Below are 24,545 nucleotides of genomic sequence, written 5' to 3'. Positions count from 1 at the left end.
CTGCCCTGACTATGCAGACTGCCTAGGTGGTGTGATACCAGCAAAGAAAGCGATAAAAGCACCACTCACTTCAAGAGGAGACAGGGAACTACTTGAAAGAGATCTACTGAGAGTTACTACACAGGCAAAGCTCATCGACCTGAGCTGAAAAAAATTAGAAGCTGGGAAAGAGACTTGGGGGATTAATCCAATTTGCCCCTCGTTTTCTTATGCTTCCTTAAGCCCCTGGCTACAGCCACTGCTGGCTGTCGAGACAGACACTTGGCACATTATGACCAGCTCTGATGTCTACTCTTCATCTCCCCTGTGGATATCCACATTTTTTCAGATGAATGGCACCCACTTTTGGGACACTACAGGCAGTAAGTAGTATGTGCTTTTTCAAATTTAACTGCAGTGTCAATAACTAAATGAAAAATAACATGCCAACAAAGTGGTGCTGCAGCAGGCTGAAATACAGAACAGCTCTGGTGTAAGCCTTTTTACTCTATTGAACAATATGCTCCCAACTGGTCACAGTATGTTTTGTGATCTTACATTGTAATATTTTTTAACATATATAAACATATACACCCTGCAAGGCGTGCACCCCCAAAGCTCTGCTTGAGCAGCCTGCTGCGTGGGGACCCCGTAGGAGACCAAGGGGAGAAAGATGCTGGTGGGAGTGGGACGAGCATCACCCTTTGGAGGAAAATGGGAGGTGGGGTCACTTTTGGGGGGAAACTGAGACCTGGAGTCACTTTAGGGGGGAAATGAGACGTGGGTGCTCAGGGATCCCCGCGAGGACCGAGGGCAGAGGCTCCCCACCCGGGGCAGCGCCGCGCTGGGAGGGGCGGCCCGGGGCGGAGCGGGGCAGCCAGGCCCGGCCCGGCCCGTCCCGGGGCGGAGCAGAGCGGGGCTGGGAGGTGGCCGGGGCTCGGGGCTCGGGGCTCGGGGCTCGGGGAGCGGCCATGGGGAAGCTGCTGGCGGTGGCTGTGCTCGGGATGGCGGCGGCCCTGGCGGCGGAGCGGCTGCTGGCCTTTCGGTGAGGGCCGGGCGGGGGCGCGGGGGGCGGCCCCGCAGCGGGGGCACCGGGAGCGGGGCTGAAGGGAAGGGAGCCCCCGCGATGTTTTCCCCTGGTTTTGACACAGCCCCTGCGTGGGTGAGGTCTCCTCTGACCTCTGCGGACCGCTGTGGTCCTGAGGTTGGAGTTGGGTGGTCTTAGAGGTCCCTTCCAGCCCATTCTGTCTATGCTGCTATGCCCTCCAGCTCTCTGAGCCGTACGCCTGCAGTAATTGCCGCTAATTGCAGAAGGAGGTGAGCACTGCCTGCAGCCAGCCCCCCAAAACTCAGGACCCCCCAGGCACAGGTGTGCGTGCACCTTGCGCTACGTCCACAACTGCTGGCACCGTGCAGTGACCGTGGGGATGCCCCGCTCCCGGCCCCAAGAACAAATGCAATACTGGGAATTGGGTAGAGCCGTCTCTCCTGCTAAAAGCAGGGTCCCCCAGCATCTGTAGTGCTCGGTGGGTTTTCCTGCAAGTGGTGTTTTCAGCCCTAAGACAGGCAGGGAGCTGCGGCTGCTGCTAACGGCGTGCCCTGCAATCGTGGAGGCACAGCCCTCGGAGGAGAGCTGTGGGAATCCCAAATTCCCCTGCTGCCCACCCCCACCCAGAAGGCAGGAATCCAGCAAAGCCTTTTTGCGCTTCGGGTGCCTTGGGTATATTGTGTGTACATGGTGTGACACAAAAATCCCTGAAATGCTCAAAAGATAAGGCTTGGAGAACTGTTACAAGTCCTACAGACCTAATTCTTCCTAAACCGGGTTTGTTTATGCATCTGTTGTGTTGTTGATAGCTGCAGACTGGTCTTGAGTAAGACTCACGCAGCGGGAAAGAAATTCTTGTGTGTTACTGACTGAACTGACACGGATTCTGCTGTCGACGACTTGGAGTTGCTAATTCTTCCTTGAAGAAAGCCCTTACCAAATTTATAAAACCTGAGCATGATTTATACTGTGTTACTGGTTTCCTCAGAAGAATACACATATATGACATTGGCCATATATACATGAACACAGTGTTCCTATATGTACGTATATACGGGCATATATGGATTTTATATATGTGAACAATATCTATACGACCAGTATCTATTGTTCATATATGTACACAGCGTTATTATTTGATAACACTCCGTGCTGATACAGCCCTCAGCTTGCGTCCTGCTCAACGCAGCAGCATGCTTGCAGGAAGATGCTGGCGGTTTGGAGAGAACTGGGAGCAAAACCAGCAATTGGAGGTGATTTTCAGTCCTGTCAGGAAGAGGAAAGTTCTGGGACTGCTTAGTCGAGAGAAGAGGAGAAGTGAAAGAGAGAGAGGGCTTTGAATATGTAATAGGCTGCTGCCCAAGGAGGGGGAATGCCCACTGTGTGCGTCTCACAAAGCGGGACAGGGGGTGGAGGACTGGAACTGGAACAAGGAGGTGGCTGGGGAGAGGTGCCAAGCACTGGGGTGGCACCAGCTGGCAGAACTCCTGCTTTTCTTGAAGCTGCATCCCCCCCCAGTCTGCACATCTGATGTGTTTTTGGAAGGCCAGCTCGCTATCTAGGCCATCTGGCTTAGTAGCCGGGGCTGCCCGAGCTAGATAAACTGACACATTTTGAAAAAGCCTCTGTGTGTGCTGTAGGCTTGTGACCAGCGTCCTTTCGAATTACTCTCATTCCAGTTCACAAAGTGTTTCCCTGGGAATGCCGTCGGGATATCATCAGCTCTGCCTGGCTGCTGGCTGCGGTCCTGCTGTGCTTTGGGCGCTGCGGGGCTCGCAGACCGCTTGGGGAAAACTCTTGCAAATGGGAAAGGGAAAAGTCCCAGGCAAGCAGCAGTGCAAATGATCAGCCCAAGGCAGGGAGGGCTGTGCAGGGGACACCAGGGGCAAATGTAGCTAGATTTTGCTGTGGGATGTTTGCATTCAGAGTGTCCTGTGCTTGCAGCAAGTACATCCTCAACAGGACCGCAGAGTAGGCATGCAAAGAAGGGTGCATTATTAGATGTTAGCCTAAAAGGTTTTTAAGATGAAGGGACAGGGAAATGATTCTTGAGAATCCTACTTCCAACTCCCACTTGTTAGGACATGAGCAGTCCTGCCTTGCAACAGCACTGCTGCTGCTTTTGGATGTAGAATAAGAAATGGAGCGAGTAGCTGCTGGTGGCCTGGCCACCAGACGTAGCTGGAGGTTGGGGCAGAAGGTTGCCCTCTCCTCGTCTGAAACACTGATCCTAACTGCAGGCTGCTGCCGTGCTTAGGTGGTGGAAACCTGAAGAAAGCGTGGCTGACCCTTGAGTTATTTTGTCATTTTAGCTGTGGTGGGTGGCACAAGCTCCTGAAAGCTTGTGAAACTCCTGAAGTGGGTCAAGCTCCTGGAGATACTCCGTTCAGGAGAATCATTTCATCTCTGGATGCCTGTAACCACGGTGGTGGTTTGGAGCAATTGTTGTCAGGTCTGGGTTTTGCTTATTCAGTAATTTACATCTGATTCATCACTGAGATATGGCAGGCAATAAACTAAAGACACACAAGGAGTGTTGCTTTTTTTAGAAGTGGCTGTGTGCTGTCAACCTACCCTTTTCTCTTGCAGGAACAGACTCAATGCTGCACGGGAAATCGACCCCGTAACCCTCCCGAATTGCCAGCTCATAAAAGGGATTGGTATGTATTCAGAAACGCCGAGTCCACTGCTTTTGTCTGGTTTTATTCTGAAGCAGGTTGTGAAAGCCAGCTTCTCAGCCTGATCCTGAAAGTGCATTTGACTTTCAGACACACTTTGCTGCTTGGGCTTTCAAGCTAGGGAGAAGCCACAGGGAGAAAATTATACTGAAAATCTCGTTTGTTTGGCATGCTACTTTTTGTCATCGGTATTTAAAGCTTCTGTTCCTTTTTTTTTTATTATTTTATTTTTTGGATAACAAGTACCTTGCACACGCGGCTCCGCTGCTAATTCACTGAGTTTATTTGGCATTTGGATGAGGGGGAGCTGGCTGGTGGGGCAGGTGCCTTCAGGTGGCTGTCAGCTGGTGACAGCTTTAAGATGGGCCACGCTGCGAGGGTGGAAGCCTTCAAACAACACCACAGGCATGTGGTGAAGGAGCTGCCCGCCAGCTCCATGCCACCCCCTGGCTCAGCTCCTCGTTTTGGGGACTTTTAGGAGAGGATTGGTACAGCTCAGTGCAAACGGCGGAGCTCAGCGCAGTCACACAAAGTGGCTGTGTGGTTTCAAAGACCAAGGGGTCATATTTGTCATCTTAGTCTGGTTTGTGAAGAGGTTCAACAGAGCAGCTGGAATGTTGACTTTGTCCTTCAGGTCACGTGTTTAACACATGGGAATGCTTCTAACTTTTTTTTCCTTCTCCCTTTTGGACAACCCGAGTATAAAACCGACAGCTTTAAACACGCTGTCCGTCTCCCTTCCCCCCAGATTCTACTTTTTGAACTTAACAGAGCCTAAATGGCTTCTTTTTCCCCCTTCCTTACTATTTTCAGAAATGTCTTATATTCTGTTGAAATTTCCATGTATTTTGCATGGGTAATAAAGTCTTTGGATGAGGCTTTAGAGCCTCACCTTTCAGCTTGCTGAGTCACTGTGTTGATTTCGTCAATCTTGCTTCTTCCTCACGTCAGGAACATCTTTGTAAAGTCACATTACTGCAACGAGTGAGTGTATACAGAGTTCCTTTGCCTGGGGTTGCATGCAGAAGAAATACTTAGAAATTGCAATTGAAAAAAACTTTCCAACTCTTCAAGACTGAGCTGTAATTTACTCAAACAAGACTCAGGATAGTGGTTGATTGATGGTGATCTGTATATACATCACTTCTGAGTAATTATTTTAAGTACATCACTATCTCTATTTTACAAGACCTTTGCAAAATGCTCTGTTGAGGAAAGAAATAGAGCTGGAAATCACAGCCATTGTTCAGTTTAATTTCCAAACAATATCTCATTTTTGGTGCCTGACATTTACATGGGGATTAGGTGAATTCTGAGAACCCAGCCCTCCTTGGAGGCTGCAGCAGATCAATTTACAGAGCTCCATTTCTGCTTCTCCCCGGGCTCCTAAAACACCAGCCCTTCACACGGAGCTGTGTGCCACGCCTTGGCTCCACTCTGTCGTTTGCTGCTCTGAGAAAAATCAAAAGACAAAGCTAGCTTGGCAGGTCCGGTATGGTGGAAATAGAAACAACAAAGGGTTGCTGCAGATTCACAGGTTTGCATGTCCATGCAAACATCTTCGGTAATTCATTTCATGTGACTGGGAGGGCTGAATTAGGGACACTGAGGAGCCCTAGCATCAAGATGCTGCACAGGTAGCACTATTCGAACCAGGGCTTTTGCCCAGATCTGTAAGTTTGCTCACGTGGGTGGCTTTGTTTAAGTTGTCTTTGTACCTCTGCATCTTGGTCCTCCCGGGCCTTTTTCCTTTAAAATTCTATGATACATTGAATAAACAGTCTGTCTTTATTTTATTCTTTAAAATAGTCCTCGTGGCCTCTTATTTGGGACATAGGTAATGAGCTGGGTCAGCTCTGAGCAAAACAATTGTCAACTATCCACCCTGTGCATGGAAACAGAGGCATCTGGTGCAGTTTATCTTAATTACTTGAAAAGCGATGTGTCAGTTGTAAGGGAAGCAATGAAAAAATTCTCTAGTGGACCCTTTTATTTCTGCACAACTTCATCCTGCTTTCTCTCTCTTTTTTAAGACTTCGATCTGTTCAGCTTTTCAAATATTGTGCAATCTAAGCAAAGATGCAAACATTGAGCAAAGAAACAAAAAAACAACCTTGTAGCTCATCCTAAATCTCATTCTCAAATACGCAGAAAGGGATGGATTTGTTGAATAAACACTGTCTTCTGAATTTTATGGGTGTCTAATCATGTTGCTGGTTTATAGTAAGCTAACCATATGCCCTGAAGTAATTCCTGAAGTTCAAGAAGTGACTGCATAAATTGCTGGAGAAACGTGCATTTTGGAAGGATTCCTGGGACGCAGACATGCTAGTCACTTCCTTTGGGACACAACACTCATTTTTTGTTAGATGCCTCAGCAAAACACCGCGTACTGAGATAAAGAACAGAATAAATCGTGCTTCTAGGATAGACAGCAACTTTTCCTGGAATCTTGATTAAAAAAAAAACAAAACCCTACCTATTCCGATATTCTGGTGGACAAGCCCTCGGCGTGGCACAGTTGCCCAGCTGTGTTGCCCAAACTCCATCTGTTTTTGCCACCTAACAAGTCAGTTCCTCTCCCTTCTGCTGCAGGTGCCGGTGAGGGCAGAGCCCTCCCATCACATCCCCCCGGGGCCCCCGCAGCTCCGTCTCCCTCTCCAGCTCCTGCAGGATGCTGCTGAGCAAGCTTTTTCCTGCTTTCCCAACCGTGCTCTCCCTCTGCCACACGCGCCAGGAGCCCAGGAGCGCCCAGAATTTGCTTTGCTCTGCAGTTCCTAGGCGGCAGTGAGTGCTTCTGCAATTTGTAAGCAGCAGGGCAGCGCTCTCTCTTTGCTCCTCTCCCGTCCCAAATTTGTGCTTTTTAACCATCCACTGCCAGTGGGCTCTCTTCTCTCCTTCAGAGGAAGTAAATTACACCTCACACTATTTGCTGGCTCACCAGCGTGGTCTGCCAGCAAATGCTGTCTGTCTAGCTCATGTCACCACGAGCCTCTTGACATTTATCCATGTTATCTTTGCAGCAATCCCAGCAAGTGGGGAATTGCCACCAGCCCCGTTTTATAAATGGGTCCAGGCTTGTGGAGCCCAAGAGCTGGGGCAAAGAAAAGGAGCTTGTTGCTTAAACCAGCACGTCAGTAGAGCTGAAAATTCAGAATTTTAGTTGGGAAATGCAGGCCTTAAACATCTCTGTGCCCGCTGCCTCCAAAGTCCCATTGTGTCACCAACCCTGGTGTCTTGCTCCGCTGCAGGCAGCCCCAGGATGTGCTTTGGGAAGTCACCAGGCTGGGGTGGCCCCGGTGTGCCGGGATAATGTGGGGCAGGGGAGGTGTGATGGTGTGACCCACGGGGTGCAGCTGATTTGGTGAGAGCACTGAAAGGAGGGGATGGCAAACGTGCTCCTGAGTCAGACTAAAGCTCAGCGGAGAGCACTTGATCAAAGCCTGAAATTGCTGTAGTGCTCTTACTGAAGGGCTTTTATTTTATTTTTTTTCTTAGCAGGGAAAAATATTGCAGGGGCTGCAGGAACTGGCGATACTGGAAGCGATTACCCAGTTAAAATATGGTCTGATTATTCAAGTCCTCAGCTGTTAGAGCAGGTTCTCAGCCAGTCGAGAGCTTTAACTAAATATTTGGCTGTTCATCTTAACGAAGGGTCCCAGCCCAGCCCCAAGGATCGGCGTGCACAATTCCCTTTCACCAGAAAGTGGCATTCGTGTGAGCTGGGATTGCGCTAAATGGAAGTTGTGTGGGTTTTTTTCAGCGGAGAATGTTTAGGTTGTTTTATCTCTTTCTTGCAGAAAGGGGCTCGGAAGACATCGACATCCTTCCTAATGGTCTGGCTTTCATCAGCTCCGTAAGTGCCCGCGCTCCCTCTCTGCACAGGGGCTGTCTGCAGAGGGCAGAGGTGAAACCCGCAGCATGGGCTCCTCTTCTGCCCGCCTGGCTGGCTCCTTGGGATCAGCCCGGTCTTGAGTCGGCTTCACCACCCTTTCCTTCTGCTTGAGCAAGTGCATTTCTCAACACAGAAGTGCTGGTGGCGGCTCTCACACGTGTATCCCACTGCACTTGTGTAACCTTGAGTTTCTTTCGTGCTGCTTGCTTGAAATGTTGAAATGCCAACCTCCCCCTTGTTGAAAAGGTGTGTCAGCTCCCCGTCATCTTTAAAAAGCCCACACGAAACACAGATTTCGTGTGCTGATTTTGTTGTTCCTGATTGTTTCTTCTGGCCTCTAGGCTATAGTTTCTCAAGCTTTTCTTCGGAATCAGAAGGCCTAGGGATTATTTTCTAAAACAAAAGCCATTTAGTTTTGAATTATGTGCTCTGGGGACACGCAGAGAACAATATCATTGCAAAATGCATGGCAGAAATTGTGAGCTGCCACAGCACTGCCACGCACCACGGCTTTAGTTCGTTTCTGCTGGATGCGTTTGGCCGCACTGGGTGCCTCTGTCCCCGGTGCTGTGCTTGGTGCTGGCTGATGGGAACACTTGAGGTCTGGCACAGCCATTGGGCACCGTGGTGGGGCTGGTTGCACCTCAGTGGTGGCAGGAGGACACGGGGAGCTGGGAGGAGAGGCAGGGGGAAGGCTGTCCCAGCCAGGATGGGTGCCACCACAGTGGTAGAAGCTGGTGCCTTGTCCCCAGCAGCGTGGATCCCTCGGCCCTGTGACTTCAGGGTGCACGGGGGGAGCAGAAGGCAAGGCTGATGCACACTTGCAAAGCCTGAACAAGGCTGCAGTGTTTTCAGCCTTGCGGTGCTCCTGTTACTTTTCATCCAGAAACAACTTCTTATATTTTGATTTTACAGGGCTTGAAGTACCCAGGACTAAAGAGCTTCGCACCAGACAAACCAGGTGAAATATTTTTGATGGATTTGAATGAAGAGAAGCCCAGAGCAGTTGAACTGAGGATCAGCCGTGGGTTTGACCTGGCGTCGTTTAACCCTCATGGGATCAGCACTTACATAGACAAAGGTAAAGAGAGCTTTAACCTGGTAAGATATTAAATCTCAGCCTAAAGGGCAACAGGAATCCCTCTGGGGTCTTGCATCGGAGTCCCAATAGCCTGCGTGCACTTGGCGGGGGAGAAAAAGGTTTCCAGCCATTTGGTCTTTTTGGGTTCTTTTCTAGAGGTCGGCTGCTGAAGCAACCACGTTTGCATGTGGTCTCAGCCTGTCTGAGACAGAAAGCTGCCCTGTCTATTGAAAGGGAAGGAAACATGAGAGATGTTTGAAGAGTTGAAAGCCACACAAGGTTTATTTTGCCAGTTTACATCTGTCTCACCCTCGGGTTCAAGGGCTTTCAGGAGACACATGCTTGACGGACTAGCAGTGAGCAGACAAGAGGCAGTGAGTGCTCTCCAGTGACAGGCCACAGCCACCACTAAAAGATCCTTATGCTCTCCATCCTCTCTTTTTCCCTTGTCCTTTCACTGAGGCTTTTAGCAAGGCAATAATAGTCCAGCAAATGCTAAGAGAAAGAGACTCATTCCTGCAGCTTCACCTGCATCCGAAGGCAGGTACCCTTTTAGAGAAGCGCTACTGGAGATGTTGGTTGGCAGATAATTTAAGGTCTCACCAGCAGAGACTGCAGCTTTACAGGGATTACAAGAGAAGGCTTGAGGGCAGTTTTCTCAGGGGACATAAATAAACCAAAGTGCCCAAATTTGCTAGGGTTCCAGCCCTCCTTCCCAGCAAGCTGTGGCTATTTCATGTACCCACTCACTGTAGAGCATCAGACTGCAAAACCCAATGGTCTGGGCACAGAGATGGTGCCCTTACTTAATTTCTCCATTGGTAAGAATTGTAAAAATCTAGTTAATATGTCTGTGCTCCACAGGGTGAGCCCAGTCAAAGCGTAGCTGGAGATATGGATCCAGTTGCAGAGGCATCCTGTATTGCTTTGTTACTCGTCATTCTGCTTCTGAAGAGCCAGAGGGGAAAAGCACCAAAACCAAACCCAAAGTGTCCCATGCTAGTGTTGCAGAGATCTAGTGAAATTCATCCTTTCTCCATTTTCTCCTTTTAAGATGACACCGTGTACCTTTTTGTTGTGAATCACCCGCACCAGAAGAGCACAGTAGAAGTGTTTAAATTTGTAGAAGATGACAATTCTCTTGTGCATCTGAAAACCATTCGGCATGACCTTCTGATAAGGTACTGGAGCCAAATACAGTCTTCCCCAGAAGAACAGTAAAATCCAATGTAGGATGATTTTGGTATTAGAGCCTTATTAATACGAAATATCTTCTCTCTAATCAGCTTTCTGGTTTCTCTTATTGATTACTTCTTATCCTTACCATTATAAACTGTGTTCCTCAGTCTCTTCTATAATGAGATTTTTAATAGTTGTACCACTAAATCACTCGTCAGCTCCACTGCAACTGATGCCAGTGAATTAGCTTGGTTTGGCACTCACTTCATCTCTCATGTAACCCAGTCTCAGCTGATTGCAGATATCAATCTTCAGATACTTTATTAGTCTGAATTTGCGGTGTTGTAAAAATAAGCATGCTTTTAGCTATTTCTTTTTTCATTTTTGCATGCAGAGTTTTCTTGGTCTGCACTAATGCAAATTGACTGTAAGATAAAGGTAGCCTGAAAGATAAAGTTGTCACAACTCCTACTGTTTTTTTTTCTGGTTTCCAGCTGAATGTAATAAAAAGAGAAAAATTTCGATGGGCTTGTAGGCAGGTAGCCAGATCTCCAGTTTATGTCCTACCATCCTGGTCAGGTTTCAGCACTGCATAGTGCTGGACCTGTTTACCTTTCTCTCTCCCTCTCCCTCTTTTCATTTTCTCATTTTCCCTCTTTTTTTTCTTTCTTTTTTTTTTTTTTTTTTTTTTTTTTTCAGCGTGAATGATATAGTGGCTATGGGGCCAGACAGCTTCTATGCCACCAACGATCACTACTTCTCTGACTTCATCTTGATGTTCTTGGAGATGTTCTTGGGTTTAACCTGGTCAAACGTTGTTTACTACAGTCCAAAAGAAGTTAAAGAAGTAGCAGCTGACTTTTATTCAGCCAATGGAATTAACATTTCACCTGATAAAAAGTAAGTTTCTCCTTGCCTCAGATTTTGTTCAGTCAGGCACAAGAATCCTGAAATCCTACTCTGGGCACACAGGAGCTCTGTGGTCAGTGGCTAAACCGGCTCATATAAGGCAAGGTGCCACCTGCAAAACATAAGCGATGCAGAGGGTTTGTAGAACAGAAATCTTTAACTGCAGGCAGTGTTTCCTGCTCTGCGTGGTGGTTTGTGTACAACTGGAGCAAAAGCTGTTCCGTTTTAACCAGCTGATACAGAAGGTTGTGCATCTTGCTTGCAAGGATCAATGGGGCAGAATTTCTGAAAGCGAGGAAATGCTCTACAGTCCTCAAGTTTGTACCCCTGTGCTAGCCAGTCGTCTGGCTTAGACAGGTGGCCTTAAATTAAAAAAGAAAATAGATCTGGGGATATGACAAACCAAGGCCTGGTTCAGTGTCATAATGGAAGAATTGGCACAGTGTGAAGCTCCATTAGTGTCTCAGCAGGCTGGCTTTGGTTCAGTGCACTCTGGCCTGCTTGAAATTTCTATTACTATGCGAGGACTGTGAGCTGGCATTCCTTGCAGGAAGAGCCGGGTTTACACGTGAGGAACTGACTGTTCTTGGGGGTCTGCTTACTCGTGCACATTGCTAAGAGGTGCTTTCTTTTGAAGGTACATCTATGTTGCAGATGTATTAGATCATAAAGTCCATGTTATGGAAAAGCATGCTAATTGGAATTTAACCCATGTGAAGGTAAGGTGCTGCTGTTCCCCAAAAAGGCCTACGTGCAGGTTTCAGACAGATTAGTCCCCGTGAGGCTTCACCCCTCAGCCTGCTCACATGTGAATATTTGATCTGGAACAGCTCCTGCCGTGGGTTGGTGCCCCACTGCAGAGCTGCAGGTCTTCACCAGCAGGTCCAACCAGCAGCAGAGAGGGATCCTGAGCGCTGCTGGAGCCATGGTGGAAGGCTGCCTCGGGCAGCGTGGGTTAATCCAACAAGCACAGATAAAACCAACATGAGCATGGCTTGAAGGCAGCTGAAGGGGGAAGCCCAGAGCAGCGAGCAGGCTCCCAGCTCGGAGGAGGGGATAAAATACACTGGGTGGGGGGAGATGGCCCTAGGGGAGGAGAGAATGAAAAGAAATCGGGTTATGTGCAATGAGAGTCATGGATAAGCCTATTGATAATGACTGCAAATAAGACAGGTTTATACTTTGCTTCCAGGACTTATGATAGATTTACTGTCTCTCTTTTTCTTGCTTTCTCTCTGTTGGTTAGACTCTGCAGCTGGACACGCTCCTCGATAACCTGTCTGTCGACCCTGACACTGGGGACATCTGGACAGGCTGTCATCCCAATGGGATGAAGCTGTTCTACAGTGATCCAGAAAATCTTCCTGCCTCTGAGGTGCCTTTTGGGAGATGTCACTGGTCTCTGGGCTATGTCTGTGCCAGAAAGTGGCATTGTCCAAATCATCCTGGTTTAACTTAACATAGAAACAGTGCCTGCCTGGCCTCTCTGAAGGCAAAGACCACGCTGGCTCCCAGCTGAGAGCTTCTGCCCTCACATGGGAAACCTGAGCAGCACTCGCTCAGTTCACAAAACACCAATTCAGACCCTTTGGAGACAACAGAATAATTTCCACTTAGCAGTTCAGTCCGTCTGGACTCCTTAGGCTGCTTTCTGTGCAGCTGTGGCGGCGCAATCAGGTTTTGATGAACTGTGTTAATTACTGAGCCAGCACCTCTTTGCCAAACGAAAGCACTGACTGAGCGCAGAGCAGGGCCAGAAGCGTTCTCTCTGGAACGATTTGTCTGTGCAAGCGCTGCTCATCAGCAGGTGACACTGCAGTCCTCCTTCCCTCTGCACCCAGCGAGGCCCTGCAGCGGGGCATGAGGTGCTGATGGCTGGACGTTTGGTTTTAGAGCTGTCTGAAGCTCCCCGTAAGACACTTGTCAGAATTATCCCATTCGGTAGCAGCAGATTTAGGATAGTGGGCAGGTGTTTACTCTATCTGGAAAAAAAATACAGGGCGAAACTGCTGCAGTACGCAGCAGCTGATCCAGCTAATTCATTTAAATTAAGGTCTGGACGTTCCCTCTGCCCTCGGGGGGGATTTCCACCCACAGCACTCTCAGTAGACGTCTCCCCCTCCTCCGGCAGGTCCTGCGCATCCAGAACATCCTCTCGGAGGAGCCGGCGGTGACGCGCGTGTATGCAGACGATGGCTCCGTGCTGCAGGGCAGCTCGGTGGCGTCCGTCCATGATGGAAAGCTGCTCATCGGCACCGTCTTCCACAGAGCCCTGTACTGTGAGCTATAGCTGGTCCCGGGTAAGAGCTGCGGCAGGGGGAAGGATTTTAGTTCCTCGTGGACTCACCTAGTTTGTGCTAGATTTCCTAAGGATGAGACTGTTCCAATAAACGTTAACCAGAGCCATGGAAATGCATTGTAGCCTTCCTCTCCAGACTGAGAGATTTACCTAGCGGTAAAGGAAGCGGAACTGAAGGTGAGAAACCAGCTTCTCTTTAGAGTGGAGTGCCTGACGACAGTAACAGAGGGTAAAGCAGAAGTTCGGATGACAAATGACTGAAACCGTCAGACTCCGAATTGTCTGTTGTGACTGGACTTCTGGGTTTTGTCTGAGAAAATTGGTTTTGTTAATGAGAATTACTAACGACCAGTCTGGTGTGCTTTCTTGGCACTGACCCTGGCCTTTCCTAGGGACTGTGCTAGGGGTTCTTTTTCTAAGCCTTCCTGATCCGGGCTTTCCCTAACACTTCAGAAATCAGTGGAAGGAGAATAAACGATATTTTAGGCTCAATTCTTCCCTCTTCCCCTTTTAAACCATTTCCTAACATTACTTCACTTTCATGAGTCTTAATCCTGCTGAGAAAAGAGGGGGCATCGCTCTGGAGTGGTTTCTTACTGAGCCTTCTGGAGGGGGCTTAAAGAAGGCTGTTTTTTCCTTAATGAGCAGGAAACCAGTCCCAGAGACCTCCAGTGAAAAGCGCATTAGCTGTTACTGTCTGTCACAGCACAGGGAGCCTTCGAGGGCGCTTTGCCACAGTGACTGGCACCTGGAGTGGCTCCTGCCTGTCCTGTGCTGAGCTCCAGGCAGTGCGGAGCTGATTTCGGTGTGTGCTGGGCCCCCATTTCACAGTCACCCATCAGCACGTACCAGCAGCATTGTACTCTGCCATTAAAGGACCTAGCTGGGTTTTCATCCACTGATGTTTTTAGGGTGCTGGTTGCTCATCCTTTTCAATAAACAGAGTTAAGTGTCCTCTGAAGCTGGAAGTCACTTCAGTGCTTTGCAGCGCGCACTGCAGGACACTGGTCCTGCCGAAGCCGCCATCTGAACCACCGCTTGCCTGCCTGCCCCTGAGCGAGCTCTGCTTGCCTTAGCTTGCCTTTGCTCACAGTCTCCTGGCGCACAGACTGTGCCCACGGATCCTCTCCAGCAATGCCCGGCCCTAACCCAGGGAGCCGAGTGCTGCCCAGGGGCTGCTGTCTGCCTGTGGAGGCTTCGGTAAACCAGGGACTCATCCAGCTGCAGCAGGGGTTCAAGTGGTTTGCTCACCACAGCATGCAGACGGCTGATCAAGTGCCCCTCTACCGCACAGAATGGGCCCCAGATGAGGACAGCTTCTGTCTCGCTCTTTGCAGGTCTCGGCTTTAGCACCAGCCAGCAGCACCATGTGCTCAGCAATGCCGTTTACCGCAGCTCTGCCTTTGCTGTGCCTTCCTTTGCGATTGCTCTCCCTGCAGGATATTTTCAGTTTCCCTGGGAAGCGGCGTGCTTTCCTGCAGGGACCTGCGGCCCCTTCCAGCGCTGAGGAACACACGGTGTTCCCGAAGCAAAGCAGCAGGACTGATCCGAAGGAAGGGCTCACAATAAAGAGAGGCTGGGCTATTAACTCACTAGTGATTAGCCACCAGCATCCTGAGCTAACTCTAAAATAATTACTTTGTTTGTGTCACTCTTTGTTCTCAAGTTTGAAGCAGTGGTGGTAACAGAGCTGAAACACCGACTAGTCACTGTTTTGGGACTACATTTATGCTAACTCTAACGACCCCAAACCCAACCCTGCAGGCTCAGGCTGCAGGCTCAGGATGCTGCTGAGCAGATGCAAGTTTTGGACTTAGAGCCTCAGTGCTGTAATGCACCTATTTTAACTAAGTTCATCTGGTTCATGGGTTGGGGATGCTTTTATCTTCCTGCAGGTGGTGGCCGTATCAGCAGAAGGAAACATTTGTGATTTAGCCACGGGGAAACCCAGCCTGGGTTAGGAGGCTTCCCATCAGATTAAGGGCTGAGCACTTGGCCTAGATTCAGCCAGATGCAAATCCCAGGGACTGGAGTCACTAGACAGATTGGACAGTCAGTGCCCTCCTAATTTAATGCTTTAATAAAATAGAATAAATAAAATAACAGACTCGTTACCATGTCCAGCAGATGAGCTGTACTTTGGCTATGCAGAACGTCCACTACAGCCAACCTACACTTGAGAATAACAAGTTCAGTGCACCAAAACTAACGCAGGTTTAAAGACAAACATCGGCCAGCATCAGTGTGAAGGCAGCCTATTTGTATGTCCACCTGCAAGACTGGATGTACATTTCATCTGCATATTCAGAAAAAAAGGCCGTTACCTTTCCCTACCCTATTTTTTAAACCTAATTTAACATAATTACAGACTGTACACGATCCAAGCTGATGCCTGGGAACCACAGCCCTCTGGCCAGGAGCTGGGTTTAAAGTGATCTTCGGCAGCGAGCAAAAGGGAGGAAGGAGCGAGTGGGGCAAGGCTCCCCCCGCTGCCAACCCGGCACGTGCAGCAGCAGCTGCCCCCCATGCCTATCAGTGATTGTGTCCCGAAACAGCCAACAGCTGGGCAGGGAAGTGAGGACTCGGCACAGATTCTAATAAAGATTCAGGATTTCTCATTTTATTGCATTCGTTGTCTAACAACAATAATACTCATTGGCAAGAAATTTATTTACACTAACAAATTAACTTCAAACCACAAGGCTTTGTTGTTGGTATTTAAACTGTAAGAAAACAAAGGGCCACCATGATGTTTTGTTTTGATGTCTCCAAATAATGAAATATTAAAGAAAATTGTTTTCGGGGAAAACTCAACAATCTATAGAAGTTCGTATTAACCAAGCACAAGGGAACAAGCTCAGACATGGCACTACTGCGTCTTTCATGCAGATGATTAGACACCAAGATGTACAAACAAAAAGTTCAGGATCAACATGCACTTCATATACATTTAACCTCTTTAAAAAACAACAGAAAAAGGAAAAAATCTGAAGCGCAACCACCTCTTCAACCATAGAAAAGGAAACAACGTAAGAAGCCAATTTTTACAGTGAGCACAGTGCATTTTAGACCCACCTCTGTCAAACCATCTCCTCACGCCTGCGGCAGAAGCACCGGTCCCACCACCCCTTAGGGACAGAAAACGCGCTTTGTAATGAGGGATTGGAGGGCTCAGTGTCACGGTGGTGGTGTCACAGCTGTGAAAAGTCACAGTCCTACGGGTGGAGAAGCTACAGTGAGACACGCGGAGGAGGTCAACAAAAGGGACCGTGCCATCCCGCCGTCAACTGCGATGCCTGGGCACGTCACGGTGGGGGTCACGCACAGCCCCGCTCAGAAACGAGCTGCCGAAAGTGCGCCAACAGAACCCAAAGTCAGGTTTAGAAAATACAAAAACGGGTTTTTCTTCCCAGAATAGTAACACGGACACATCAGTCCTGCCAAGCTCCCCCTCACCACAAAACCACCCCGAGGCCAACACATGGGAAGACCTCCAGAGGAGCACCGTGGGGACGGTTTTAACAGAACTCCAAAATCTCTCCATCTGCAAAATACTGGAGACCCTACAAAAAACACAAGGGAAGCTCAGGGCGAGGGCTTCACTCCTCCACATCTCCCCCAGCCCCACGGCTCCCAGGCAGCCGCTGCCGACCTCCGTGCAGCGGGGCCTGCATGGATAGTGATGGAAGGACTTGTGCCTACACACACAACCCCACGTGCACCTATTTCAAGAGGAATCAAGCCACAAACAACCCGAACGTTTCATTTCTAGAAAGACCAATTAATTTCCTTATTTTCAGCCACTACCAAAACGAAACTGAACCCAAACTGTTCAACTCCTCTGTGCACTTTGCCCAACTCACCTGATAAGGACTTACGAGTTAATTAAGCATGTGCCTGCTTCTTTCAGACGTTTATTTATTTATTTATTTTCAGCGTTTTGGCCCACGGCACAGGTTTCCTGGGGTTTTGCAGTGAGGGAGAGCGTGGAATGAGGGAACTGCAACCAAAAGGGTCAGCCCCTCCGCCACTGGGTTTGATGGTACCGCAGGGGAAGTGGCCACACCTAAAAAGAGCCATGGTCGGGTTTTGTTTTTCCTCTGTAAACACATGGCTAAACAATTAACACACGACTTCATTCCTGCAAGCTTCCCTTAATTTTCAGTGCTGATAAACAGTACGGGCTGCACTGCAGGGTCTTTAAGGCGCCACGCCTGTGTGCAAAGATTTCGTTCTGGTTCTTAGTGACGCAGTGGTGCCCACAATGGCACTTCTTGGCCATGCACAACTAAGTAATGATCCTTCTCCTTCCTACTGTACAACTGGCTTCTGCACTAGTAACAAGTGGCATTTCTTTCCCTGGCTTTACATGGAGCTGAATGAACTCTCCAAAATCGCTACACAACATCGCCCACTCCTTGTTTGCCAGCACGTGAGCCAGAAGGTGGAGGGGGAGCAGCTCAGGAGGCTCCTTTCCAAAGCTCCCCATCCAGCTAACTCCCTTCTGTGGGCTGTGCCAGCTCCCTGCCAGGCTCTGTCCATGCACGTTTGCAGACCAGCAAGGTGCAGCAAGGTAAGCACAGCCAGAGCTCACAGAGGTGGCCTCACCTTGCAGAATCCAACTTCTCCGGGCAGCTGCGTCACCCCCCTGGGCAGCTGACCCAGGGACACGGCTAACGCCAAGCTGCCTGCACAGCTCTCTGAAGTCAGCACATCCAGAGCTGCTCTAACTCCAGAAATAAACAGGCAAAAGTAGGCTACAGTTACATCTGCAGGTGGTGAGCCCAAAGAAAAACTCTTTCCAGTCATTTAGCGTGGAGCATTTGTCTCTTCTTATTACACACACACACAAACCATTAGGCTGACTTAGCACTGGTGTACAGGAAATTAAGTCGACAATGATGAGACATCCTCATCTTCTGCTTCGTGTATGTCATTACACAACACAAGGGGAGGGAATGCAATGCAACTTTAAAAATCCTAGAGAACAGGAATACAAGTTTCAAACTGCACCGGTGTTCATGTCTGTAATCTGGTGACATTTCCATATGTCCCCAAAATGTTACCATACTTAATAAAAGGAACTGCATAAATTAGCACAGAAAGAGGAACAAACTCTTGACATTGCTTGGTTTGTTTTTTATGTGTTGATCAATATGCATTTATGGTTTTATTTTAAATTAAAGCTACTGCTTTTTAAGTTAGATTTTTTGCTTTTTTAATCAGAGACTAGCAAAGTGAAATTAGCACAAAGCAATAAAACCCACCAAATACCTAAAGGACTTAAGTCAAATTAGTTATTCTGCAGAGTAAGAGCTTGATTTACAAAGAAATTAATGAGAGACTGTTCTAGGCAGCAAGAGGGAAAACTCAAAGTGTGTAATGCCGAGCAGTCTGCTCAGGTTCCTAGGAAAACAGAGAACACAGAACAGGAACACCACCACAGATAACTGCATACAACCACTTAAACATTGTAATGTAAACATAATTTAAAATCATCAAATGCATTTTATCAACATTGTATTTAAAATATTAAATTTCCAGTTTCTTCCAGATAACTTCTCTTGAATATAAATTCAAAACCTCCTAAAATAACAGAATGTGAGTTTTATGAGGCTATTAAACATCTGTATATTTTTTCTCCAACGAAGAGTGCAGAAAGATTCATTTCAACGTGGAATTCTTGTTAGCAGGTATATTTTTTTGCCAGTGGTTTATCTCAAGAAAAATATCACAAGCCTTTAGAAATATTATGAAGTATCTCTTACGGTAATTTCATTTTTGTATTTGAATAGAGTATACATCAGAAACTTGTAGAAATTGGATTTGGAAGGAAAAATAAAACTAAGACTAAATAGATCTGTTGTGTATTAGTTTTGAATGAACTAGGCTCTGTCAGTTGACAGAGCATTTTACACATCATAGAAATTATTATGATCAAAGACATTTAACTCTAAACATTGCACCCCACCTGTTTCAAATCTGAACTTCAGAGAACTCGACAGACACAGATCTGAATGTCATAAAGTACAGAGCAGAAGAGAAGCCAAACTAAACAAACATTTTCTTCCAAAGAATTCAGTGTTGGCATTTTTTAGGCCGGCAATTGTTATGTTCAAATTTGTAAGTGTGCATCGACGTCTTAAACAATTCACATGTTAACGTGACTAACTAGATGGAGACTGCAACTTGCAGGATGCACAAAAGGAAAGTGATGCTTTTCAAATACAGACACTGCTGCATCCTTAGCTTTGACTAAGAGCAGTAATATAACACCTTCAGCTTCTTGCTGTAGATATTTGCCAGTTGTCTTTCCATTCCTTTCAAGAAATACTGAATATTTTAATGCTGCTCTTAAGAGGCACTAACATTATCCACTGCTTGTGTCATAGTCAAAACTACTCAGCAGGCTTCGCCAATGGACTCACAGACTGGGATAATAGAAACCTCTGACATATGTAACAAGACCACTGTTAATCCATCCAAATACTCTACAGCCTACACTTCAAAATTCTTGTTTCATTAGGGATATTCTTTAAACACATTAATAAAAACAGTTAATACATGGCAGCTTTGGATTTAGTAACCTTCACCTCCAGGGCAGCATTGATCCTAACAGAAATGTACTGAATTTAATTTTAGCCAGAATCCCTCTTCTTCCTCTTCTTAAAGTGCACTTCTGTAAAAACTGAAAGTCTTTAGCAGACTCTGAAAATGTTTCCAATGACAGCTTCATAACAGCACAGCACAAAACTTACACTTCCAATACTTATTGGAGAATGCATCTGATAATGTGGTGTTTTTCTTGGAAAAAAATACAAAACAAAACAAAATAAGCCCAGTTTCCTGTTCAAAATACATGAAAAAGAAAGCGGAGTGTGCTATAAGAAAGTTGCCTACACACTGGGAGCACAAAGAAATTTATACAGATCTATATGCTGTGCTCTAGTTAGAAATTCATCCTTGCTCAGATACCTAAAGGATAAATGTTATCCTCAGATTTCTGTGTAAACCCACATAATCATTTAAGGCTTTGCCTCCTTCCTGGATTAACTATTGTACAGTTAACAGAAAGAGTTTCACCTCCTGTCTTTTACCCAGGGTGGATGTCAACTCTCCTGTCTTTATCTCCAGTGTATATTAAGAAGTCACTGAACAGTTGTGTTTCCAGAGCAGCGTCGCTTCAAGGTACTGATGCAAGCTGAAACTTACTCCAGTAGACGGAACTGAGTATCCAAACCCAGCAGAGAAGCTGAAGTTCAGTCAGAAAGTCAGGTCAGCTCCTACCAGGCAGAGGATGACTCCTTGTACCCAGCTGAAGAAGCATTCACTGATCGCTTTGACTGGCCATCCTGGTCAGAAGAGGGGAAGCAGTGGACCATGCTCCTCAGCATCATGCTGGTTATTGAAGTGACCAAACACACAGAGCTCAATAGAAAAGAGTAGTTTGGAAGAAAACACCGCCACACGAATATGGAATTTGTTAGTTGTCCACAACAACGAAACGAACCGAGGGGCTGGGGCTGTTTAACATGGCAACAACAACGCGCGTGAGCTGGATATGGGGGAAAATAAAACTACACGATATAAAGTTCCCTAGTCGTCCTATTTATAGCCCCGTTTCTCTGTGCACACTCATGTAATGGATGCAAGAAAGCTGAAGGGGCAACAGAGCGGATAGGAGTTTCTCTTCCCCCGAAGTGCCTCCAGGTTACTAACTCAGCAGCACTTCTGCTCATCACTGCTCATTAGTGCCCTCTGTTGCATCTGATGAACACTTGTCTGTTTTCTTCGATTTCCTCTGCAGTTGCTCTTGTTCCTTCTTCCGAAGCTTTTCCCTTTGCTTTTCCATTTTCTCTTGAGCTTTGCGAGCTTTCTCCAGGGATGCTTTCATTTCCTTTAGCTTTTTTTTAATGATTGCTCTGTCCTGGGAAGATGTCATACCAAGAGCCTGAGATGGGGAAAACAAAATTAAAAAAGAAAGATATATTCATATTGTTTAATTTATCACCAAATTTATCGTATTCTAATAATAAATCTTCTCAGGTAGAAGACTGTCACAACTAAGCAAATTTGAGATATAGTCAGATACATTACTGAAGTGAAAGTAATAACTTTTTACACCTGTACTACTTTCCATGCTTTCCACTTGTACAATATTAAAAAATTAGATCTCATTGTAACCAAAATTCTGTTACACTCATTCCTTTGATCAAACGAGACAAAGAAATATTAAAGCTTTTGCCTGAAGCCATCAAAGTCTATGCAGAACAAGATTTCCCAATTCTCATGGCTATGTCTTAGTCAGAAGTTCTCTTGCTGCCTTCTAAAAACCTTGGAGTTAGTGAAATTTCAGAAACACCAAACTTTGACTCTCAGATATGCTGAGCCTCCCACAACTGCTTCCTACAGTTATTCCAGACAACACTAAGCTCATATTTTCACTGCAAGAACCAATGCATACTTTATACATCAGAACTGTATTTAGCTCCAAGAGAGTACAATTGGTACCCAGCGTTTGCCTCCAGTATCACAGTAAAACATTTTACAGTTGCTACTCCTGATGCATTTCTATTCACAATCTTCTCTGAATTGCCTTTTTGTAGAACAGAGCTGGATGAGAAATACACGCATGCAAATACCACTTATACATGCTACCGTATGATTCGTGCATGCAAGTATGGGTACATGACACGCACCCAGAGTTTTCACACAGCAAATGCCCCCTGTTTCTGGAGCTTCTGAACCTACGTGCACATGGGAATTTCTCCAAGTGCTGCTGCAGCTTTCTACTCCTTGTTTATTATTCTAGTCTATCACCACTCCACAGATGGGGTCCTCTGCTTTCTGGATTCTTCCTTTTCTCTGAATTCTTGCTTCCTTTAAGATTATCTCCAGTAACAACAAATAATACAGTTACCCCTTAAGTCCAGTCAGGCAGTTACCTTGAGCTTACTCCCATCCAGCTGAAGAAGATGCTCCCCGTTAATGTTTTGGGCACTGAACTCAGACACATACTGTTCAAGGTTGAGGCTCATTAACCAGTGGGAAACCTGTTGCACACTCCACTCCTGAACAGCCCGGTTCTGGCACTGACTGTGTTTTGGAGACTGTCCATCGTCCAGGATCTGTGACAAAAACATGCTGCGTTATTATTAAGAGGGTAACACCAACCAGAGACAGCATTTTTCTGTACAAACCACCAACGTCAGAGCAGAGGTGCCTGTGCTATCTTTATACTGCTATAATAACAACTTCACGCCACTGTGTTACCTCTGTACCTAACCAGATACCAGAATTGATGCATGGTACCTAAAAAGTTTTTTATTTATAAATAGAACAAGAAAAATGAACTGGCATTCCCTTTAACCCAAGCAGGGACTGAACTGTCCAGGTGGCACAGTTTAAAACAGGTACGCTCCTATGCCATCTCAAGACGTTTATTCCCCAAATTACAAGGTTTCTAACGGACGCAGTGAATTCTGCATCCCACTTCCTAGGCACATTCACTGATCTTTGTGCTGTGTTTAAGCTATAAAACTGGAAATTCAGGAAAAAAAAAAAAAAAAACAACTCAGAAAACCATTCTAAAGTTCAAAGCGGTGACACCAAACAGCCAGCGAGACCGATGTGCTACCCATGGAGGACTATGGGATGACACAGAGGGGTGGTAAGGAACACACAGTGATCCCACAGCCCTGCCTGTGCTGCAGAGGAGAGCACAGACACGGCACCAGGAGGGGCAGGTGGGTTTCAGCTGCTTTAGCCCCCCCTATGCCCCCTCTCTGCCACTTTCTTCCACCCAGGGTATGACGGTGGGGCCTGAGACAAAAGCTGCTCTGTTCAAGCCCCGGTCAGCAAAGCAGCTGCTCCGGGCTGCAGCAGCTGCCTCCTGTTCCTGCAGCTTTTCCACTGGGTTAGACGATGCTGGGAGCTCCTTCAGCTTCTGGCCACCCATCTCACAGGGACAGGAAGATAAGGGTTTAATCTCTGTCTTTTCCTCCTCGTGTAGCCAGCAGAAGCTTGGTGCTGCTGATGCTAGGCCTGGAGGATGTGCTCTGACACGGACCCTCCTTCCCCTTCCAACACACACAAAAACTGCACTTTGCCATGGCCGTGAGAGGAGAGAGGAACTGAAGACAACGCGAGAAGAAGCAGTGACAACTGCGTGTTGTGCTGGAACGAGGGGCTTTGCCACACGACACGGTAAAACAAGAAATGCAAATCTGCAAATGAGACGACACATTGCCACGCGATGGTCACACAGTTCACCACAACAGCACACTGGTATCTCACCTCATCATCAATCATATCCAGGCTCTGAGTGAGGGAGCAACAAAGAAATGGGAAAGAAAAGCATTATAGAAACAAAATACAGAACATGTAACAGCATGTAAAAGTTTGGGCAAGGGCAGCACCAAGATTTGCAAACAGATATGGCTACTCAAAAAACAAAGAGATTTCTTTAAAAGAAAATTATTTCCAGAAGCAGAGAGATTATGTTGAAAGCTCAGCACACACATGGTTTGGCAGCTAAGCCTTAAGCCTGAGATCGTGCCCGTGAAACCCCTTGAGCTCCTGGTCTTGACACACTGGAATCAATAGGCCCTTGCCTGATGGCTCCGATTGCAAGAGCGAAAACTCCTTAGTGAGAGGACCATAAAACACAGGCCCAGGGCTCCCTCCTGACCCTCTCCTTTAGTTGTTTTGTCTCCTTCAAATAATTATGTCAATATGCCCAAGAAGCCTGAGCAAAGGAGTGCTGTCAGCAATGCACCACAGCGGGTTCAAGAGCAATGGCAGCCTAATCCCTGTGAGGGTGGCTGCACAGCTTTCCCCTGCAGCTCTCACTGACCTTGCTGTCTTATTCACAGGCTGCAACTTGGGACGCTGCAGAGGATGGAGAAAACACTTTTGTTTTTACAGACCTGTTCGGACTTGGAATTTTTGAAGTAGAAAATCGAACAAGCCAAATGAAAACATTCTCCAATTTTTAATTCAGTGCTACTGGGCATTATCACAATCAAATACATAATATAACTCGAAGGAAAAATGATAAAAGAATGAATTGTATTATCAAGATAGTATTAATACTAAAGAAAGTGTTAATGATCTCTTTGCTCTTTTCAGTAATTCAAAGAATATACAGATTCCTGTCTACCCCTCTCCTGTGATTCTTAAAAACTGTTGCCCTTTATTATCTGCAGTAAGTAACCTCTACAGAATGGTTGGTCTTGCAGACTTCCATTTTGGCAAATGATGTTGGCATGGAATGGCTTTAGTTCTTTAAACCTATGCAAAGCATGCCAGCAGTAATAGCACAACTTAACTACTGTCATTAAGGAAAAAAAAAAAAAAAAAAAAAGGCAGAGATGCTTAAAGTTCCTCCTCTCTAGAGAAAACCCTGGTTCAAATCTGAAGTGGGAAATATTAAGTTCGTAATGAGTGTTTGAGTGTTTATAAGAGAACAAAAGAGC

The 24,545-nt window shown here is 46.8% G+C and overlaps 2 protein-coding genes across 7 annotated transcripts in view; one reads left to right on the top strand and one right to left on the bottom strand.

Annotated features, from left to right (window-relative positions):
- The first annotated feature begins 933 nt into the window (after positions 1–933).
- LOC309874407 (serum paraoxonase/arylesterase 2) lies at positions 934–13,181 on the top strand. Its single transcript, XM_082752526.1, has 9 exons — positions 934–1,024; positions 3,617–3,687; positions 7,506–7,561; positions 8,516–8,681; positions 9,736–9,862; positions 10,560–10,760; positions 11,407–11,488; positions 12,016–12,144; positions 12,901–13,181. Exons 1-9 carry the CDS (start codon positions 951–953, stop codon positions 13,057–13,059), a joined length of 1,065 nt encoding a protein of 354 aa, XP_082608652.1. The 5' UTR covers positions 934–950; the 3' UTR covers positions 13,060–13,181.
- Positions 13,182–14,084: 903 nt separating this feature from the next.
- The window catches only part of PPP1R9A (protein phosphatase 1 regulatory subunit 9A), a 160,427-nt gene continuing 149,966 nt past the window's right edge, over positions 14,085–24,545 (bottom strand). For all 6 annotated transcript variants that reach the window (XM_082752523.1, XM_082752520.1, XM_082752525.1 and 3 more), the window contains 2 exons: positions 22,014–22,196; positions 14,085–21,019 (listed from right to left, as the gene is read on the bottom strand). In XM_082752523.1, coding sequence (XP_082608649.1) covers positions 20,807–21,019; positions 22,014–22,196 — 396 coding nt within the window. In that variant the 3' untranslated portion in view covers positions 14,085–20,806. The remainder of the gene's footprint in view (positions 21,020–22,013; positions 22,197–24,545) is intronic.

The sequence above is a fragment of the Aythya marila genome (assembly GCF_965140915.1).
Source record: "Aythya marila genome assembly, chromosome: 2".
Lineage (NCBI taxonomy): Eukaryota > Metazoa > Chordata > Aves > Anseriformes > Anatidae > Aythya > Aythya marila.
This window is presented reverse-complemented; position numbering and strand designations above follow the sequence as displayed.

Excerpts from the sequence above, each read along its gene's own strand:
- LOC309874407 (XM_082752526.1), top strand. The coding sequence starts at position 951 with ATGGGGAAGCTGCTGGCGGTGGCTGTGCTCGGGATGGCGGCGGCCCTG. Across the intron at positions 7,562-8,515 it reads GTCTGGCTTTCATCAGCTCC|GGCTTGAAGTACCCAGGACT; the intron begins GTAAGTGCCCGC and ends TTGATTTTACAG. Across the intron at positions 8,682-9,735 it reads CAGCACTTACATAGACAAAG|ATGACACCGTGTACCTTTTT; the intron begins GTAAAGAGAGCT and ends TCTCCTTTTAAG.